The sequence below is a fragment of the Halichoerus grypus genome, chromosome 7 (assembly GCF_964656455.1).
Source record: "Halichoerus grypus chromosome 7, mHalGry1.hap1.1, whole genome shotgun sequence".
Lineage (NCBI taxonomy): Eukaryota > Metazoa > Chordata > Mammalia > Carnivora > Phocidae > Halichoerus > Halichoerus grypus.
The window spans coordinates 51,993,289-52,011,160 of NC_135718.1; the positions used below are offsets into that span (position 1 = coordinate 51,993,289).

General features: G+C 54.1%; 2 protein-coding genes across 8 annotated transcripts; both read right to left on the reverse strand.

The window, feature by feature from the left end:
* Positions 1-27: 27 nt before the first annotated feature.
* ZSWIM8 (zinc finger SWIM-type containing 8) lies at positions 28-14,489 on the reverse strand. Of its 7 annotated transcripts, none has more exons than XM_078077556.1 (26): positions 13,769-14,489; positions 11,522-11,675; positions 11,177-11,271; positions 10,815-10,987; positions 10,531-10,638; positions 10,334-10,415; positions 10,079-10,199; positions 9,638-9,839; positions 9,343-9,518; positions 7,977-8,970; positions 7,112-7,222; positions 6,774-6,953; positions 6,488-6,671; positions 6,178-6,276; positions 5,465-5,589; positions 4,539-4,779; positions 4,282-4,440; positions 3,957-4,185; positions 3,491-3,780; positions 3,108-3,331; positions 2,064-2,552; positions 1,652-1,835; positions 1,352-1,528; positions 1,062-1,181; positions 627-737; positions 28-505 (listed from the first exon to the last, which is right to left on the reverse strand). In XM_078077556.1, the coding sequence occupies exons 1-26, from the start codon at positions 13,974-13,976 to the stop codon at positions 45-47; spliced, it is 5,697 nt and encodes a 1,898-aa protein (XP_077933682.1). In that variant the 5' UTR covers positions 13,977-14,489; the 3' UTR covers positions 28-44. The 7 variants fall into 7 exon arrangements, with proteins under 7 accessions (XP_077933682.1, XP_035966150.1, XP_035966151.1 ...); XM_036110257.2 differs by having other exon boundaries at positions 7,091-7,222; positions 13,769-14,488; XM_036110258.2 differs by having other exon boundaries at positions 1,676-1,835; positions 7,091-7,222; positions 13,769-14,487.
* A 1,647-nt stretch (positions 14,490-16,136) lies between these two features.
* CHCHD1 (coiled-coil-helix-coiled-coil-helix domain containing 1) lies at positions 16,137-17,438 on the reverse strand. The gene is made up of 3 exons (XM_036110291.2): positions 17,270-17,438; positions 17,029-17,147; positions 16,137-16,434 (listed from the first exon to the last, which is right to left on the reverse strand). Exons 1-3 carry the CDS (start codon positions 17,391-17,393, stop codon positions 16,324-16,326), a joined length of 354 nt encoding a protein of 117 aa, XP_035966184.1. The 5' UTR covers positions 17,394-17,438; the 3' UTR covers positions 16,137-16,323.
* Positions 17,439-17,872: the final 434 nt, after the last annotated feature.

The following is a 17,872-nucleotide window of genomic DNA, read 5'->3' on the forward strand; positions in this document are numbered from 1 at the left end:
GGAAAGAAGGCGAAGGCCCAGGCAGACTAGAGTAAAAAAGGAGTTTATATATTTATAAATGCCAAATAAATACCAGAGGCCACCCAATGCCCCCTCCCAGACAGGGCTGTCTCCCCCAACCCTAGGTCTCTAGGGTCTGAGACATCTTGGCCCCAAGCTACGGCCCAAGAGCAGCTGCCAGTCTGGGCTACCAGAGAACTGAGTGGGGATGATCTGTCCAGCCAAGATTCACTCCCTCTGTGTGAGGGGCCCCCATAGCCACAGGCCTGTGTCCCTGTATAGGACCCTAGAGGGGCCAGACTCATGGGGAGAAGGTGGTCATCTCGAGTGAGACCCGCTGCCACAGCTCCTTGGTCTGTTTGCTGCGCTTGAGGTTCTGCAGGATGTCGTTGAACTGCATCATGCCCATGGGTGTCAGGCAGAAGGCGCTGCGGGCACTGCGGATCGCATTCACAAAGTCGTCGTAGTCGGCAGGGGTCAGGTGAATCAAGCGGTGGTGGATGTACTGGAACAGGATGAAGCCACTAAGCACAGCACCAGGCCCGTCCTCCCCAGCAAGCGGGGGAATTGGTTCCCTGCCTGCCCAGGAGGGACTCCCCCCTCCTCCACGCGTCCTAGGTTGTCACCTGCATGTATGCCTGCTGGCAGCGCTGCACCAGTTGGTGGAAGGCCGGGGCACGCAGGTGGTTGTGGGCATGAGCAGGGCTCAGCCGCTGCAGCGTCTCCATGACGATCTCCTGCAGCACAAACGGGCTCAGCACCCCCTTGGCTGCCCCCACACAGAACTGGTGCACGTAGTTCACTCCTGGGGGGCAGGGGGAGGGGCATGAGACGGGGGTGGCCACCTCTGCCCTAGGGACCCAACTCTCCTCTCTCAGCTCTGGCCTGGCAGAGAGCCGCCCTCCACCCCAGGAGCTGAGGTAACCCCCCGCCCCCCGCGCACGCACACATACCCGACCAAGGCCTCAACTCTGAGCAAGAGCTAGGAAGGAGGTCTGGGATAGGAAGGTGGGGGAAGCGGGTGGGGGGCGGACAATGGTCCTGGGGAGGGGAGGTGTTACCCAGCTTTGCTGCCAGCCCCAGCAACCATTTGACATCATCAGTGTAGGGGGGGGAGCGGGAGAAGTTGTTGGGGTGATCATTGTGTGCTCGGCGACCCAGCATCTCCAGTGCCAGCATTCCTGGGAGAAAAGGGTGGGCACATGGTGGGGGTACATCCTTTTCCTCCTCTACCCCAACCTGGTACACCTGACCCCACAGGAAACAAATGAAGAGCTGTGGGGAGGGAGGGGTCACCGAAGAGCCTGTGGCACAACTGCAGGTGGGGGCACAGAAGGGGTCCTCCTCTCACCAACACGGTAGGCAGCGTGCAGGTGGTGTAGGCTGTGTGGGTTGACAGGCTGACTGTGTGTCTCCTCCTCGGGTGGTGGAAACCCCCCGCTCACCAGAGGGCTGGGCTGTGTAGTCAGGGCCGGCAACGAGGCACCCTGGATGGCTGGAAACGTGGATGCTGGATGGACACTGCTCACTGGGTGGGGGCAGGGGGGGAGGGGAGGGGAACGAAAGTCGTATGAGCAACTCACAGCCCACAAAGGGACAGAGAGGGTTCCTCCCCCATCTCCCCTGCCCAGTGTACCTCCCCTCCATTCACCTGTTCCCTGTCCCCACAACTCACAGGCCACACTGGTGGGCAGTGGGAGCCCTGGCTCTGTGTGGTAGGGATGTACTGTGATGGGTGCCATGGAAGGGACGGGGAAAGACACAGCAGTGGCAGCAAGTGAGGGGGGAGTCACTGAGTAAGGGTACTGAGCCCCCAAGAAGGCAGGATGCACACCCTAAAGACAGGGAGAAGAGAAGGAAATGATACTAAGATGCGTCTCTCCCCCTTTGGCCCACAACTGGGTGTCCCTACATTTCTTATCTTAGTTAGCCTGGGTCCCCCAGACCTCCACCACCTCACCAGGACAGCCCTGTTGTTCTCCCAGAGTACCCCACTCCAACCCCACATGAACTCCCAATGCCCAGCCCCCGCCCCCTGCCCCCCAGCAGAACACTGGTCTCACCTGTGGGTATGCAGAGCTGGGCACAGGGAAGACGGCAGGCCGGGGCATATGAGGCATTGGGTGGGCAGGGTGAGCTGGGTGGGTGAGGTACTGAGGGCTGCAGGGCAGGTGGGGCTGTAGAGCAGTGTAGGGGTGCAGGCCAGGGGAATGACCATGCCCCAGTCCTGGACCTGGGTATAAACTGGACCCCACTGAGATGACTGGCACCACTGTGGCTGCTGCTGTCACTGCTGCCGCTGCCACTGTAACCGGCTCAGCCCCTGGGCCCCCCCTGCCCTCAGGCAGCCCCCGCCCAGCCTCCCCAGCTGCCCTGATCCCACCGGCACTACAGCTTGTAGCCCCTTCACGGGCTGTGGATGAGCCACCTGCTGTCTGCTCATAGAGCCAGAACCACTGGTGAGCAACCTCAAACAACACTTCGGGGTATACACCCCCACCCTTAGCCGCCTCTTCCACCGCCATGCAGGCCTTCTCCAGCATCAGGTTATCCTGGAAGGGAGGGGCAGAGGGTTAAGGGGGAGGGGCTGTACTCAGGCATGGTTTTAAATGACATTCCAGCGTGTCCCTCTGAATTGGCCGGTTCCCGGGTCGGCATCAGAGGTCAGGGCCAATGCTCAGAGTCTGTGTCAGAGCAATGAATGCTTCACACAGACACTGAACAAACACCTGCTGACCAGCAGAAGACCCAGGTTATAGTCCCAGTTCCAGACTAACTTAGCCACTCCCATCCAATTCCACTATCTATCTATCTCCCCAAAGCCTGCCCTAAGGATGTCAGCCTGCTGATCACCTTGGTCCCTAAAGTATAGGCCTCCATTTCCTTATCTATAATATAGGAATAATCCTGATCTCAGAGTTATAAGGTAAAAGAAGTAATGGATGTGAAAGTGCATTAATATGTCAAGTATCACCATATCAGGACAAACTAGATAATTTGTGAACTTCGGGATATGGCAATCAAGAGCTGGGCCGTTAGTTTTCCCCATGCCCAATGCCCCTGCCCAGATGCCTCAAAGCAGGTCCCCAGATTGCCTGTAGAAATACCTGCTCCTTGCACTGCACCAGGGCCCGCTGGATCTCATTGGGGTTCAACGCATGGGCATGAGGCAGGCAGCTTAGGGCTAGCTCCGCTGCTGCCCTCACCATATTGGAGTCTCGTGCCCGTGACGCCCTGTCAGCCAGGGATGCAACCTCAGGGGGTGTCAGGTGTCCATCCCAGCATTCTACCAGTATAGTCAGAGCTGCACTGCCAATCTCCATTGCCTGGCCTTCAGGGAAAGGAGCAAAAATCAGAATGGGGTTAGTATGGGCACTGCTGGGGAGCGGGAATGGGGTCTCCTATCCGATCGGTAATTCCACAAGGATAAGACTCTCCACTCTATCAGTTAACACCCCCTCCCAAACCCAAGTCAAGACACTGGGTTTACCTGTAATCCAGGAAACGTGGGAAGAATAAGTACGTGAGAGCCAGTTGGGAGAAACAAAGTTGTGCAGGCCAAGGGCATAAAGCCCAATCTCGAAGGCGCAAAGATGCAGGTTGCGGTGAGGACCCTGGTGGCCCCCTGAGGAAGATGGATGTGTGAAAATGGAAGTGCTGCTGTTGCCCCCTGCCTTGATCAGCACCGTCTTCGCCAACTCGAAGTAGAAGTGTGCAGCTGCCTCTGATGGCTGATTGGGTACATGGGGGGCATGACTCTCGGGACGGCGGCCCTTGTACCTGAAGGGGCGATGGGGTAGGGACGGGGATTGGGGTTTCTCTGAAATGGGTATCGAGGTGGGTTGGGAGAGCCCAGGGCAAGTGGGGTCCCTGGGGGAACGACAGCTAGATAACACTAGGCGGGTGGCTCTGAGGGTGGGGCCAGATGAGAGGAGACGGGGACTTCTTCTACTGACCTGCCAACTTCAACGGTCTTCGCCCGGGCCCCTCCACTGGCACTGGCCCGGCGACTTCCACTGGACGACGACGAGCCGAGAGAGTCCGAAGAAGAGCTGCTAATGCTGTCACTGTCCTGTCCTCGGCCCCAGGAGGTAGGGGCCCAGCCCCCTCGAAGTGGCCTCCGGCTTAAGGTGGGGGAGCTATCCGACGTGGTTTCAGGGGCACTGCTGTCAATGCTGGCCATGCCTAACCCAAGACAAGTCAGTCCTCAGAAGCCAGAAGTTCCAGAGTTCAGACTTCAGGAATATCCTTCCCTCCATATCATCCCACAGGCTGTCATACCTGTGTGTTTCTTCTTAGGCCGCCCTGGGGAGCCCCAGCCCCGTCCATTGTAGCCTCCACGACTGCCAAGTGCCAGGCGGCTGGGAACCTTCCCTTCTGGCCTTGGGGTCAAAGCTGCCTCAGATGGGAGACCCTCACAGGGAGAATGTGGGGAACTTTCTAGGTGGGGAAAACAGGACATTGGGATAAGCTCAGGAAAGGGGACCCCAACGTGGTTCCATACCATTCATCCCCCCTGCCCAGTGCCCCCACCTCACCAGGCACATTCTTCTCTGTGAAGCCCTCAGTGGGGCCTGGCCCAGCCCCTGCCACACTCCCTGGCTGAGCAGGCCCTGCAGAGCCCGAGGTCAGTGGTTGCAGGGCCCCTGGGGCAGATGGGCCCCCATGCTTTGAGGGAGACCTCTGGCTGGCTGTGGCTGGGCGGCTGGAGGAGTAGAACGAACTCAGTGTCTGGGGCTTATGCGTCTGGCTCTCTCGGTCCAACAGTTTGTCTAAGATCTGGAGAACAGAAGCAGTGACAAGATGCCTTTTATCTCCTGACTTCTATGTCTATTACCTTCCTCTCTCTTTGAAACAGCTTAATACCACCTCTTCAGGAAGCCTTCCCCAGTTACAACCATAGGAAACCACCCCCCCAAGATAGGGGCTGGCTTACATATCTTGATATCCTAACAATCACAGGGCTGAGTATATTGATATTCAATAAATATTGAAATAAACGTATAACTGACTTTATGCTCTCTGCTTCTCTTCCTCCACCCCCTGCCCAAGCGCTCCTATGAGAACCATTGGTCGTAGTCTTTTTTTTTTTTTTAGCAGCGGTTTTTTTAGTTTTGTTTTTCATTTTAGAGGGAGAATGTGCAAACAAGCGCAGCAGGGAGGGGCAGAGGGAGGAGAGAGACTCCCAAGCAGACCCCACACCCAGCACAGACCCCGACACGGAGTTCAGTCTCACGACCCTGAAATTATGACCTGAACCGAAATCAAGAGTTGAACGCTCAGCTGACTGAGCCACCCACTCCCCCCTCCCCCTAATTTGGTCTTATTCTTTATGAAGTGTCCCTAAGATTCTCCATTAATCTCCTATGAGCAGAATAGCCCTTTCCTTGTTGTCCTGGAATTCTGGAGAAAGGTGGTAAAATTTGCTCCCCGCCTGTCAAAATCCCAGTTCCTCAGTCCCTACCTTTTTGAGCTTGGCTTGGTCATCCTTGTAAGTGATCATTAGTGCTAGTGCCAGGTCACCCTTCTCCCGACGTGTGCCTTCACACAGGAGGGGATGCTCTGCCTCACTCACTGTTGTCTTCATACCTGTAAGAAGAAGGGTCTCACAGGGACTGAGAATGGCCATAACTCCCAAGACAGCAAAGGTGAACAGGCCAGGGCTGCCGAGCCACCAGCGTATGACATAAGGAGTTCTGGTCCAACCCACATCCGCTGTGGAAGGTCCCCATCGCCTACTACATCCAGCCTTAGCTCTGACCTGCTTTTTAAGACCTTCGTGACCTGGCCCACTCTGCCTTCACAGCATAGCCATCACTTCAGGGAAGCAGGACTCCTCACTCTGATCAAGACTTACCTGCCCCCGTGTCTTTATTCATGGTGTTTTGAACCCCCTATCAAAAACTTAGCTGATCTTTGAACCTACATTTCATATTCTACACCCTCCCTGAGTCCTCCTCCTAGATTTTTGTTTCGCAGCCCTTCTAACCCCCAACAGCCATAGCAAACATTTTGTTCCTAATTCTTGGCTGTCTCACAGGCACTACTTGGCTCATTCGTGTCATTCTGGCTGTCCCACTACCCTACAGCCCCTTCAAAACAGGGCCATGTCTCACGCCCTTCATGGCCTGGGCCAGGCTTAGTTCACAGATGTGCTCAAGATAACGCTAGACTCACCTAAGGCAGCAACTGCTGCTTCAAATCCCAGCTCCTCGTCCCCAGGCATCTCGTTGTTCCAGTTACGACTCGGAGGCCGGGAACCCGTGGGAGAAACCACTAGATAAAAGTTGGAGTAAGTCAGCCAGACAGAAGCATGATGGGAAAGAACGAACTGTAGGGAACCCAAGACCCTTATCATTCCAGACCTCTCATGAAGCTGCCTGATGGGTCCTAAAGGCAATTCAGAGCCTTGGGGCTCTTGGTTTCTCCTTAGAGAAAACTACTCCTACCCCAAGATTCCTACTTGCTGTAGAGTCGTGCGCCATACCTGGAGCACAGAGAACGTCAAAGATGAAACTGGCCAACATGAGAGGCAAAACGGGCCGATAGTCACAGAGCGTCCCCTCCCGAAGCTCCTCTGCCCGGCACCGCATGGTACTCATCTCACTCGGACCCAGAGGAATCTTCTTGAGCAGGGCAGCCACCTCAGACTCCTGGTAGGCCAGCTTCACCTATCAGTATAGGAAGGGGCTCAGACCTCTACTACTTCGATGGAGATCGAGCTGCAAGGCTCTGAGGAGAGGGCAGTACAAGGCTCAGACAGAACCTCTGACCTCCAAGGCCTTGGTAGAAGCTGGGGGCCGCTGTAGCTCCAAGGCAAACATGCCAACTCGGAAGGCCAGGTTGTGGTGCTCTGGACGCTCACTTAGCACTGTCAACAGGAAGGCTGCCTTGGTCAGGGTGTTGGTAGCCACCCAGGTCTGACGGCTCGTAGATACCTTGTTCTTCTTGCCCTAAAGAGGGAAGTACAAGGAGGCAGGCAGATGAATCTGACTCATCTTGGTGGAGTGAGGAGGAGGCTCTCGCTTGGGGTGCAGCACAGAAGAGGGTTAGGGCTAAGTGGGGAAGGAGGTAGGTGGGGGTCTCTCACCTTGGCAGGGGGCGGCTCTACCTTGAGGTCGGGTGGGTTGGCTAGCAGGTCCTGGGCAAGCTCCACGGTGAGACGGGAGGCCTCACTGCTGTAGCCGTGCGCGTGCAGGGCCTCAGCACAGGCAAACAGTACCTGGAGAGCACAGGGGCAGCACACAGGTTGAAGCCCTAACTTCCAGGGGCGGGACACCATACTCACTCACGCGGCAAACATCCCATGAGTACTTACTACATGCTAGGCCCTATACTGGTCTTGGGTAGACTACGGGAACTCACAGTCTGATCACAGAAATAAACACACGAACACACAAACCAGTGTGAAGCCAGCTACCCCTGGGAAAGGTCAAGAGGGGAACAGGTGGGTAAGATAGCTCACTGGGGTCTGGGGCAGAGGAGCAATCTCAGGGAAAACTTCCTCAAGGAAGTGATCTCTAAGATATCTGACACCTGAAGAAGGAACAGGAGGTAAGGTGAGGGAAGAACATTCTAGGCAGAAAGGCCAATCTGTGCAAATGTAAGGATGCAAGAGAAAGCATGGCAAGCTAGAGGAATGGTTCAGCTGACCAGTAAAAAGGACAGAAGAGCTAGATGAGTCTGGAGAAGCATGCAAAGATCAGACCAAGTGAAGCCTCACAGGTCATGCCAAGGACCTTCAATTTTAAACTGAGGGCAGTGAGAAATGCTGGAGACTTTTAAGTATCCGAGTCACACCATCAGACAGTTCAGGAAAATCAATATGGAAGCAGTGAAGAGAAGAGACTGCAGGCAGGGAGGCCAGTTAGGAGCCCACTACCGGATTCTAACGGCCTTGCTACGGTCCTGACACCCCCAACTACAGCCAGCTGGCCCCGCTCCCAGCTGTGGCTAAGAAGCACCCTCGTCCTCACCTCCATGCGGCTCTCCTGTTCCAGCGGCTTCAGCCCGGCAAACAGGTCGTGCTCCTCCCCGGCCCCGCCCTCGGCCTTCTCTTCCTCGCCCCCAGCCCCATCCTGGGCATTCAGATAATATGCCTGGTAGTCATCATCCTCCTCTCCGACTACAGTGGCTGCCTCTTTGGTTTTGGGGAGCCCATTGCCACTCTCATCTGTGGAAGGGAGGTCGTCCCGGGTACAGACCTCCCCAGGCAATAGGCCACGGGGGCCCGCAGAGGCTGTGGGAGGCTCGGGCCCTTCTGAGAAGTACACACCACCATCTTCTTCGTAAGTATCTGGGGGTTCAGGAAGGAAGGTGGAAGGACCTCGGGAGCCACCGGGAGGAGGGCAGGGTGGCGGGCTCTCAGGGAATCCACCAAAGGTGCTGGCCTCTGCACCCAGGGCCAGGCTGCTGTCATCCAGGCTCATCTCGGCCAGGTCTGGCTCCAGGGAGCTGTCTTCACTGCTCAGCCGCCGCTTGCTCCCACCGCCTGCTGGGCCCTTGCCCCCACTGCCAGCCCCACCCAGGGCCTTGGCTTTGCCCCCACCTGGACCCATCTTATGCAGAGCCTTATCTCCCCCCTCAGCAGAGAGGCGGCGGGGCCCCCGCTGCGACGAGGGGACCCCCTCACCCAATCCCTTGCGCTTGGCCCCAGGCTCCTTGGGCCGCACAGCGGGCTCAGAAGGAAGAGCTCGGGGCCGCTCCCGGGATTCCTCCAGGCCCCCAGATCGGGAGGCGCCGGGCCGAGGCGGCAGGGCCCGGGCCCAGCACAGCGCCAGCTTCCGGTCAGTGCCGCTGTAGGTGACACCGGGAAGCGGGTAGGCCTCTTCCCAGTTGAAGTAGCAGGCCTCCACCGCCGGCCGGAAGCCGGGGAAGAGCCGCTCCAGGGTCTTTTTGTGTTGTCCCCGCTTCACATTCTCAATCACCTTTAGCTGCCACTGGCGTAGCTGCGCACACAGTTCCCGGCGGCTGTGGGAACAAAGTTGGGGAGGCTGCAGGGAGGCTACATCCCGCCCTGAGAAGGGATGGGAGGAGACAGAGCAGGCATAAGCCCCCGAGGAGGGGCCCGCGGAAGGGCCGAGGGAAGCACTTCTTGAGCCAGCCCATACACATCACTCCAACACTCAGGTATTTGGCAAAGTGGGAGCTACTTAGGGGAGGGAAGGGAGAAAGCCTCTCAGAAAAAGGACTCCGAAGTCACTGGTAACCCTGCTGCTCAGCACCTGCCATCTCCCCAGGGCTAGAAGAACAGCACATTTGTGTGTGCGCAGGACACGAGCGCCGGGTCTGTCCCGGGCGGGCCCAGCACCCGCGCTGTGGTGAGCCAGGGGAGAGACTCACCGCTGGGGGCTGAGTGCAGGGTCCAAAACAGCCAGCCTCCACAGCGTGACCATCTCGTCACACATGCTGGCACACGCGTGGGCTGCCACCTCGGACTGCCCGTTGCTACGGCCCGTGTGCCCACTGGCACTGCTGTGAGAGGCGGACGTGCGCACGCTGTACCACCAACCTGTTATCTGCAAACAGAGAGAAAGATAGAGCGGCCCTCCGCAGCGCCCCTGTCAGCAAGAGGGGAATGAGGTCCAGGGAAGGAGAAAATGAGCCACGATGGGCCTAGCCAGCTCTGGAGGGTTACCTGCTCATAGGTGAGGCACTGGTCGGTGAGGATTTCCAACAAGGGGGCAGCATTGCTGTCCCTCCGTTTGAACATCTCCCGCACAATGCTAAGCAGGTTCCAGACACCCTCTGGCTCGCGGCCCCTCAGAGGGCGCAGCAGACATGCCCATTCAGCAGCAGCTGGAGGCTCCGTGGAAGACAGGTACATGGAGTTCACGTCACTGTGAAGGCAGGGGAGTGGAAAATGCTCACCCTGAGATGGGGCCGCCTTCAACGGGTCAAAGTGCACCAGGGCTTTGACACAAAAGGGGTCCCGACCCAAAATACAGGGTGTAGGGGGAAAAGGATGTCCAGGACAAAAATTCTTGAAGCACGGGTATTCACAGAACAGAGGATCTGTCAACAGCCTGAGGGACGCTCCCTTCTGCCGCAGACACAGGCGTAAAGAGATCCAATTTACCTGAAGACCACAGGCGAGGGTCCACAGAACTTGTGCAGTGTCTTCTTGATGTTGTCGGTGAGTGTCGATTCATCCAAATACCAGGTACTCTGGTCAGAGGCAGAGGGCCCTGCTGTGGGGTCTGGGGGTGATAGGCAGTCAGTTACCTAGAGACAGGGACCTGGATTCGCCTGACAACAGCAAGCTTTGAGGAAGTGGTGCTCTGCACGACCCGCTTTCTTCCTTCCTACCGCCCTTCCTTCTCTCCACACTCACCGGGGGCCCCACACACCGTATTGATGGCTGTTGACTGGGAAGAGAGGAGTTCATCCAGAAGACGCTGGGCTGTGGGGAGGATCTGACAGGGAAAGGGACAAAGGCACAGGTGACCCAAGGAGGCACTGGTCTACCGTGAAGACTTACATGCGGTCCCGGAGCTTGGAGTTGGAGGAGGGGCGGCCATCCTCACTCACCTGCTGAGGGAGCTCACTGATGAGGTACTGAGCAAACTTCTGCAGCTGGTCCCTCTGCAGCCGAGACAGGGATTCTGAGACTGGGGCACGCAGGCAGACTGCAGAAGCCTGAACGGGACACAGAGAGAAACAGAACAAGCTGAGAAAAGGCTTGCTGACGCTGGAGCTGGGGAAAGACAGGCAGATTAAGGGAGGCGAGGGGGCTCACATTGTGGCCAGGCATGCAGCAGAGAAGGGGGGGATGGAGCGTAGGATAGGGCCGGGATAAATTGGGAGGGCCTCACGTTGTGGATGCGGAAGAGACAGAGTGCCACGACGTGAGTGCACCATTTGGCCCCAGCCCCACAGGTGCAGCTGCAGGAAGTGACCCGACAGCGGTCAAACATCACAGCCACGTTGTAGGCCCCTTTGGGGGGGACCATCTGAGGTGGCACCACTGTAGCACTCAGGTGGAACCCTGGGGAGAAACATGGGTATGGTCAGGGAGAGCCATCAGGACATCACTCTCCGCCCACACCCCTGGCCCTGCAGTTATTCTGACAACCTGCTCTGGCTTCTTGCAGTAGGTCCTTCATTCCTAACACAGGGGATGGGAGGAGTTGGGGGGGGCAGGGGGGGCCCGCACAGGGCACGAGGGCACCCTTACCTATCTGCAGTGGGTCCTTCACAGCCCTCATGCGGAACAGCTGATCCCCTCGCTGAAACTCATCTGCACTGCCGTTGGCGAGGCACGAATACAGCCTGGGGGTGAGGAGGAGGACACGGGCACAACTCAGCAAATAGCCTTCTAGAGACCCCATCAGAGACCCCCACGCCCTGGGCACTCTCTCTCCAGTGTCACTCCCTTTGGGGGAAAATCCCAGGCACTCTCCTCCCCTCATCTTCTTTTTACCACAGCCCCCAGTACAGTATCTCCTTTGTTTTGTACGAAGCCCAGTACACAGTGTGGAATATCAGGACCCACTCCCCACCATCAGTCCTTTAGCCTCACCGGATATCCTCTTCATTCTCAGGGAAGCTCCAAAAAGCAATTCGGAGCTGTAGCTGCTCAGGCACTGGGGGATAAACTTTCTCCACCACTTCAAATGGGATATGAAATGCCACCTGCTTTGCTGATAGCTCCACCAATGGGATCACCAGTCCATCTTGGAAACAAATGTTTGGGTGAGGGTGAAGAGAAGGGGAAATGAAAAGGGCCATGATTACTTGGCACCAATGCCAGTGCCTAACTTCTTGGGCCCCACTTCACTATGAAAGGAAGGGGAGAGCTGGATAAAAAAACCAAGGGACCCTCCTGTTAGGATACATTAACCCTTAAGACTCCCATCTCGGGGTGGGGAGCTAATCAACCGCAGCCCACAGCCCGCTACCTAAGGTCTAGAACAGAAGATACCAGGGATATCCCAGAAACTCCTGGCCAAACAGGTGTGTTCCAGGATCCTAGCAGGTAACCCCTCTCACATGGCTCGGCATCTAATTTCCCTTATACCTAGCACTTTAGATTCATATTACGTTGTTAATGTCTCTCCTCTGACATTCTCTTCTCTAATTGCTTTTTTACTATCCCTTTTTCTCTAGATGACTCTAGACCTCTACCCAAGGAGTGAGGATGGGCCAGAGCCCAGAGGAGTTAAGAGAGGCTGCATGTCCTTTGGCACACCTGAACCTTGGCTTCCTACAATGGAAGCCTGGGAAGATGGGATGGGAGGAAGATGGGTTATCCCAGGGGAACCTGTTATCACCTGGAGCAGGATGGAATTGCCACTCAAGCTTTCCTACACTGTTTTAATCAAAAAGTGGTGAAACACAATAGACTGCATACATATCTCCACAAATTGCTAGTCAGATTAGAAGAAAGATCAGAAAATCATGGAGCTGAAAGAAACCTTTTTTAAAGAAGTTAATCTCCTTATTTCACAAGTGAGCAACTGAGGATAGCCCAGGATGGCAGGGGGCTTGGGGAAGGACATGCTTTCCTAGATCTTAACCTATTCAGGAAGATATTGGTATGCTGAGAATGTTCACCAACATGACTTTGGTTACTTCCCTCAAAGTGAAAGAGCTCTAAGCCCCAAGACTACCCACACATGCAAATGTGAAAGAAGCAGAGAGACCATAGAAGACCCACAGTGAAACTGCCTATGATCTTTGTGGGCCTGTGGGTCTGTGTACACAGAACATATGCCACCTCTCCAACTGAAGTTGAACACTACCACTCCTAACAAGTGACATGTGTACATTTCTCTCTGTCCCAGAGGGGTGCTAAAAATTTCTGTAGGGCAGTTTGGAAAACAGGACTCTTGGAATGGCCGGAGTAGAATCACAACCCCAACTGCTGAAAAAAGTCAGCTTGCACTGAGGACCAGGACAAAAACTGTGCCATGAGGAAGGCAGGGAAAGGATGTGGTGAGTCTTGAGCCTGTGGAGCGTCACTTATCATCACTCTCCCCTCAATCCCCTTTAATAAAAGGAAAATTCTTCACAGCACTAATCAGTTAATTCACTGAAAGACCCAAGGATGAAAGAAGCTTACAGCAAAAAAGCAGGAAGAGTGTTTCTTATGGAGACTCTAGAGCCAATTACCTACACTCTTCCCCGGGCCCCAGATGATAGAAATCTAAGGCTCTAATCCAGTGGTCCCAGCCTCGGCTCCTGACAGATGTTCAATATGGCCCAGAACCAAGCCTCTGATGTGAACCTATGTAACTGTGGAATCTCTTCTCACAGGCCAGTTCACCTCCACTTTCCTCTGGATACAATCCCTTCTTGGTGTAGCCAGGATCAGAGATGGTCATCACCCTTAAGAGGAAGCTCCCAATGCACTTTACAATGGAGCTGACACACCTCAAGTGGCCCCTTCTTCACAGTCCACCTCTTACCCACCTTCTCTTCTATTTTCTGGCTCGCCACGCTGAACTCGGTGAGTATTCCCAAGTCAGACGAGTTTTTTCTCCTACCCCATCTCTAAGGCAAATGAACCACAAAAGATCTACTTTCTGTCGCTAATCCTATCGAACCCAGGATTTCCCAGCCATCACTCCAACACACACACACACACACACACACACACACACGCTGGTGGGGAGAAGCCAACCCCAGGAGACTGGAAAAGCGAATCCAGAAGTCCGTTCTGGGCTTGGGACAGCTCGCGGTCCGGGACAGCTCCCGAGCAGGGACAGCTCCCCAGCAAGGCCTGAGCAGAGCCAGCCCGCTCCCTTCCCCCTCCGCTCACCCTCACCTCGCATTCTGGTACCGCCACTGCCACCTCCGCCACCGCCGCCAGTGGGGGAATTGGGCCCCGCGGACTGTTTGCGCCATCCCCGCCAGTTCTGGCAGAGGCTCTCGGCCTCGGAGATGAAGGAACAGAGCGAATCCTCCTCAAAGCGGTCCGAATCTTCGAATGAAAAGCGCTCTCCGTCCTCCCATTCCGCGAACATCAGCTCCATGGGGCCTGCACCCCCCGGGGCCGGGTCCCCCCCCGCGGATCCGGGGCCTGGGCCGCCGGCCGGGGGCTGAGGGGAGGCCCGGGGCCTGAGGGGCGAGCCGGGGCTGGGGGTGGCCGGGGCGCTCAGGGCGGCCGTGCCGGACGAGGATCTCAAGCCTGGAAGGGATATGGAACCGGGCCTCGCCCAACTGCGAGGTGCGAACGGGGATCGTGGCCAGTATCCGAGACTCAGGGCCCGGACGAAGCGCTCGGCAGCCGGGGCCTCTAGGCGGCTGCGGCGCCGCCTCCCCCATCAGCTGATCTGAACTTCCGGCCGCGCCGGCCACCACCACTTCCGCCCTCACGCGCTTGGGAACCGGACCCGGTACGGGCAGATGTAGAGGACCTGTTTGTTTAATTGCTGCATTTCCTGCCTTTTTTTCTCGAACCCAGCCTCAGATACCGTAAGAGGAAGCCAACCCCCAGAGGTATATGAAATGACTACAGATCCCAGCAATAACTCGGCGTCCATAGTGTCCCCAAGGAATAAACAGCCGCCATGAATGCCGGGAATCGTAGGCTGTCAAGCGATAACACAGGAACTATTGGGTGGAGTTACTGTTTTAACTCCGGATAGGCCCTGGGACCGCATCACCTTCTGGGAGTTGTAGTCCAGAAGCCTGCATTCCATCAGAGTTGTTACAGGGTCTCACCAGGGAAGCACCGCGAAAAGAATGCACTTGATTTCAGGAAATGGTTGTATTGTTTTGTCAGTGGGTCCTTTGAGTTCAGATGTTTTAGCCTTTTTTTGTGCTACGGACCCTTTGGCAGCCTGGTGAAGTCTCTATATAGACACCCTTCTCAGATTGTTTGTAAATGCACAAAATAAAAAGAAAAATTACAAAGGAAACCAATTATGTCGAAATACAATTTTAAAAATAATAAAACAAATTTGTAACATAGTAATACTTCTTTATTTACACATTAAGTAAGATCCAGCAGCAAGTGTAATAACTACCATAATTTTGAAGCTAGTGATGGGTACGATATTGAGGTATCTGCAAACTACTATATGAAAATATGATTTCACATAGATATTGCTGATACTGTGGTTTGTTTCCCTCAGTCTTAACTGAAATACTAAATTTCAGTTGTGGCTAAAGATAAAATTTGTTTCCCATTCATGTCCACAGACCTCTTACTGGGAATCTACTGACCCTAGGTTAAGAACTCCTAAGTCCAGTCCAAAGTGCCTAAGCACTGAGCTTCTTCCTACCGCTAAAAGCCTCAGCTGTGGAACCAGGCAACTGCCCAGTGCCATACCCAGGGGGAATGAGGACTATAGGAAGAGGTAGATGTGGGGGTCAGGGAGGCAAGACCCCTTCTTTATCTGAATAATTATTCCAATGGAGATTTAGAAACCCCACTGATCCCTTTGTCTATTTAATGCTCTAACGTATATAGGAAAGGTTAAGTTAGTTATGCCTGAAAGGGCAGAGTATACATAAAATACTATACAATTGTTTCTAATATCAAGGGGTCACAGAAGTTAATACCTTTAGCAACTAGGTGGATAACTTAATGAGAATGAACAGGTGATACACAAAGAAGATAACTGCCAAATAAGTTTAAGTTTCACCATTTGAGAGAGGCCAATGCCAGGTATTCTCCAGGTATGGAGAATAGAGACAAATGATAATCAGTTCTACTCGATTATTGCCATGCAGGAATAAGAAATTGGTGTTGCCAGATCCCTTTTTTTTTTTAATGGAAAGCTCCAAAGTGGATTTTTAATGACATCTTTCCTATTTTTGAAGGTGGTCATCTAATTCAGAAAGAAATTTTTAATTGTGTTGACTAAATAAAATACATCTGTAGTAACTTTGTGCACCAGTTTGTGAACTTCTGAGTATTCTGGGAGCATCTTGCAGGGGCTACGCACAAAATAGGCAGTCACTAAATACTTACAAATGATGACAAAAAAACTCTGCATACAGGCAAACTTCAACTCCCTTATTGCATCCAAAGGCAAGGGTACTAAATGGTGTAAGGACTTCAAATGCAGAACAAGAATAAATCTGTCCTGCTCCTGGGGCAAATCAGAGAGCAAAGAGCTTCCAGTCTCACGGAGGATACAGAGTTCAAGGATGGAGGGAGAACCTAATCTACAACAAAGGCCAAGTTCTCTTTAGAGGATTTTATTTCAAGATAAAGCATAACTTCCATCCTGACAATGATTCCAAAGGGTAAAAAAGGTGTCTTGCCTCCTTTCACCTTTCAAATAGAGCATGGCAGTGCAAACGTCTCTAAAACACCTCTGCATAGTTCTCAGTAGCCACAGTCCAGTCATAGAAAATGCTTCTCCATTTTCAACTGACATGAGATTTGTTAGGAAATCTCTGTAACAACTTATTCAGTTTCTTGGGGGGTAAATCCCCAAATTCTCCTGTGCCCTGGATTGATCGCATCTTTCGGACTCCCTGAAAAGACAGAACAAAAACAAAAATGACAGCTCTACAGTTTATCCTGACCTAGGCCAATAGTTCTCACAATGCCACAAAGCACATTAATATATTAACCAGCCTGGAAATATCTGTGTCATCTACCCAGTCCCCTTTCAAAAGGGACGTGGAACCTAAAAATGACTGGATGACCTGAAGCTACCATGCGAGCTAGCAATTAATTTTAGGCTAAAATCCAAATAACCTGCCCTTCACTATCTTTAGCTCTATTTCAGACAATAATGTCTATTTGAGCAGCACTTTAAATTTTATAAAATGATTTTCCCATTCATTCCTTCATTTAACACAACATTCTTAAGGTGGGTATTAATATTAACCTCCTTTTACATCTGGTATAGCTAAAGCTTAGAGCAGTGAAACAGATCGCTCAAGATCATAATGCCTTCAAAACATGACTTTTTCCACTGTGGCGTGAGTGAAATCGCTCCCACAACTTTCCTCGCCTTTTTAAAATAAGGACTTCCTATCACCTAGCAAGAGGCGAGGAGAACAATTACTTGTATCCCCGCCCCACTCTCCTCCCAAGAGGACACCCTAAGAGCCTTCTGTCACCTCAGCCCTCGAAGCACAATCGAAGAAATCCTGGATCTCTTTTCTGCACGCTTGGTCGCGGAATTCATTCTGCTTCCAACACGCCATCATCAACGACATCTCTGTAATACAAGTCGCCTCTGGAGGAGCAGAACGAGAACCCTCAGTCACAAGGAAACCCTTACCTTCAGCCCTCCCACCCAGCCGCCCCGTGCATCCCTCCGGCTTCCGCTCTGGAGCCTCCCTGGCTCCGACTGCTCACCGCCCTTCTCCCGGCGTCGTTCCCCAACACGGTTAGCTAGGATGAGGGGCTTGTTGGGCTTCAGTATAGGCTTCCGCGGGTTTCCCAGCCGCGGTAGGCGACCCCGCAGGCTGGGCGTCGCCATTGCGCACCGAACTCCCGGCAGGCTCTGCGTCGCCGTGCGTGACCCTGCGTGACCCCTACGAGCTCGACGAGTCTAGGCGCGCAACCTGCGGGAAGCTGGGAGGCCAGCTTGCTCTTTTGGCCCTGTAGACCCGATGAGGGAATCCAACATCGGTTGTTCAACACCTGTGTGCAGGTTAGGAGGAGAGTCTTTGGGGCTCGTCCGCTGACCGAGACCGCTCTTTTGTGGGCTCCGGGCCCTGAGGGCTCCGGGCGGTATTAGGCCGGGAACATCCAGGAAAGGACCCGATAAATAGGACACTTTATGGTGGTAGCCGGCTGAACTAGAGGATGATTGACATAGGCAAGGGCAGAGTATGGGAGCGAATCAAAATATGAGACTTTAAGATGTTAGGTTGGGACAGATTCTTATTATATTTTGACGAGTCTTCAAGAACTGTTGGATTTTACGCCTGGGTGGCTCAGTCGTTAAGCGTCTGC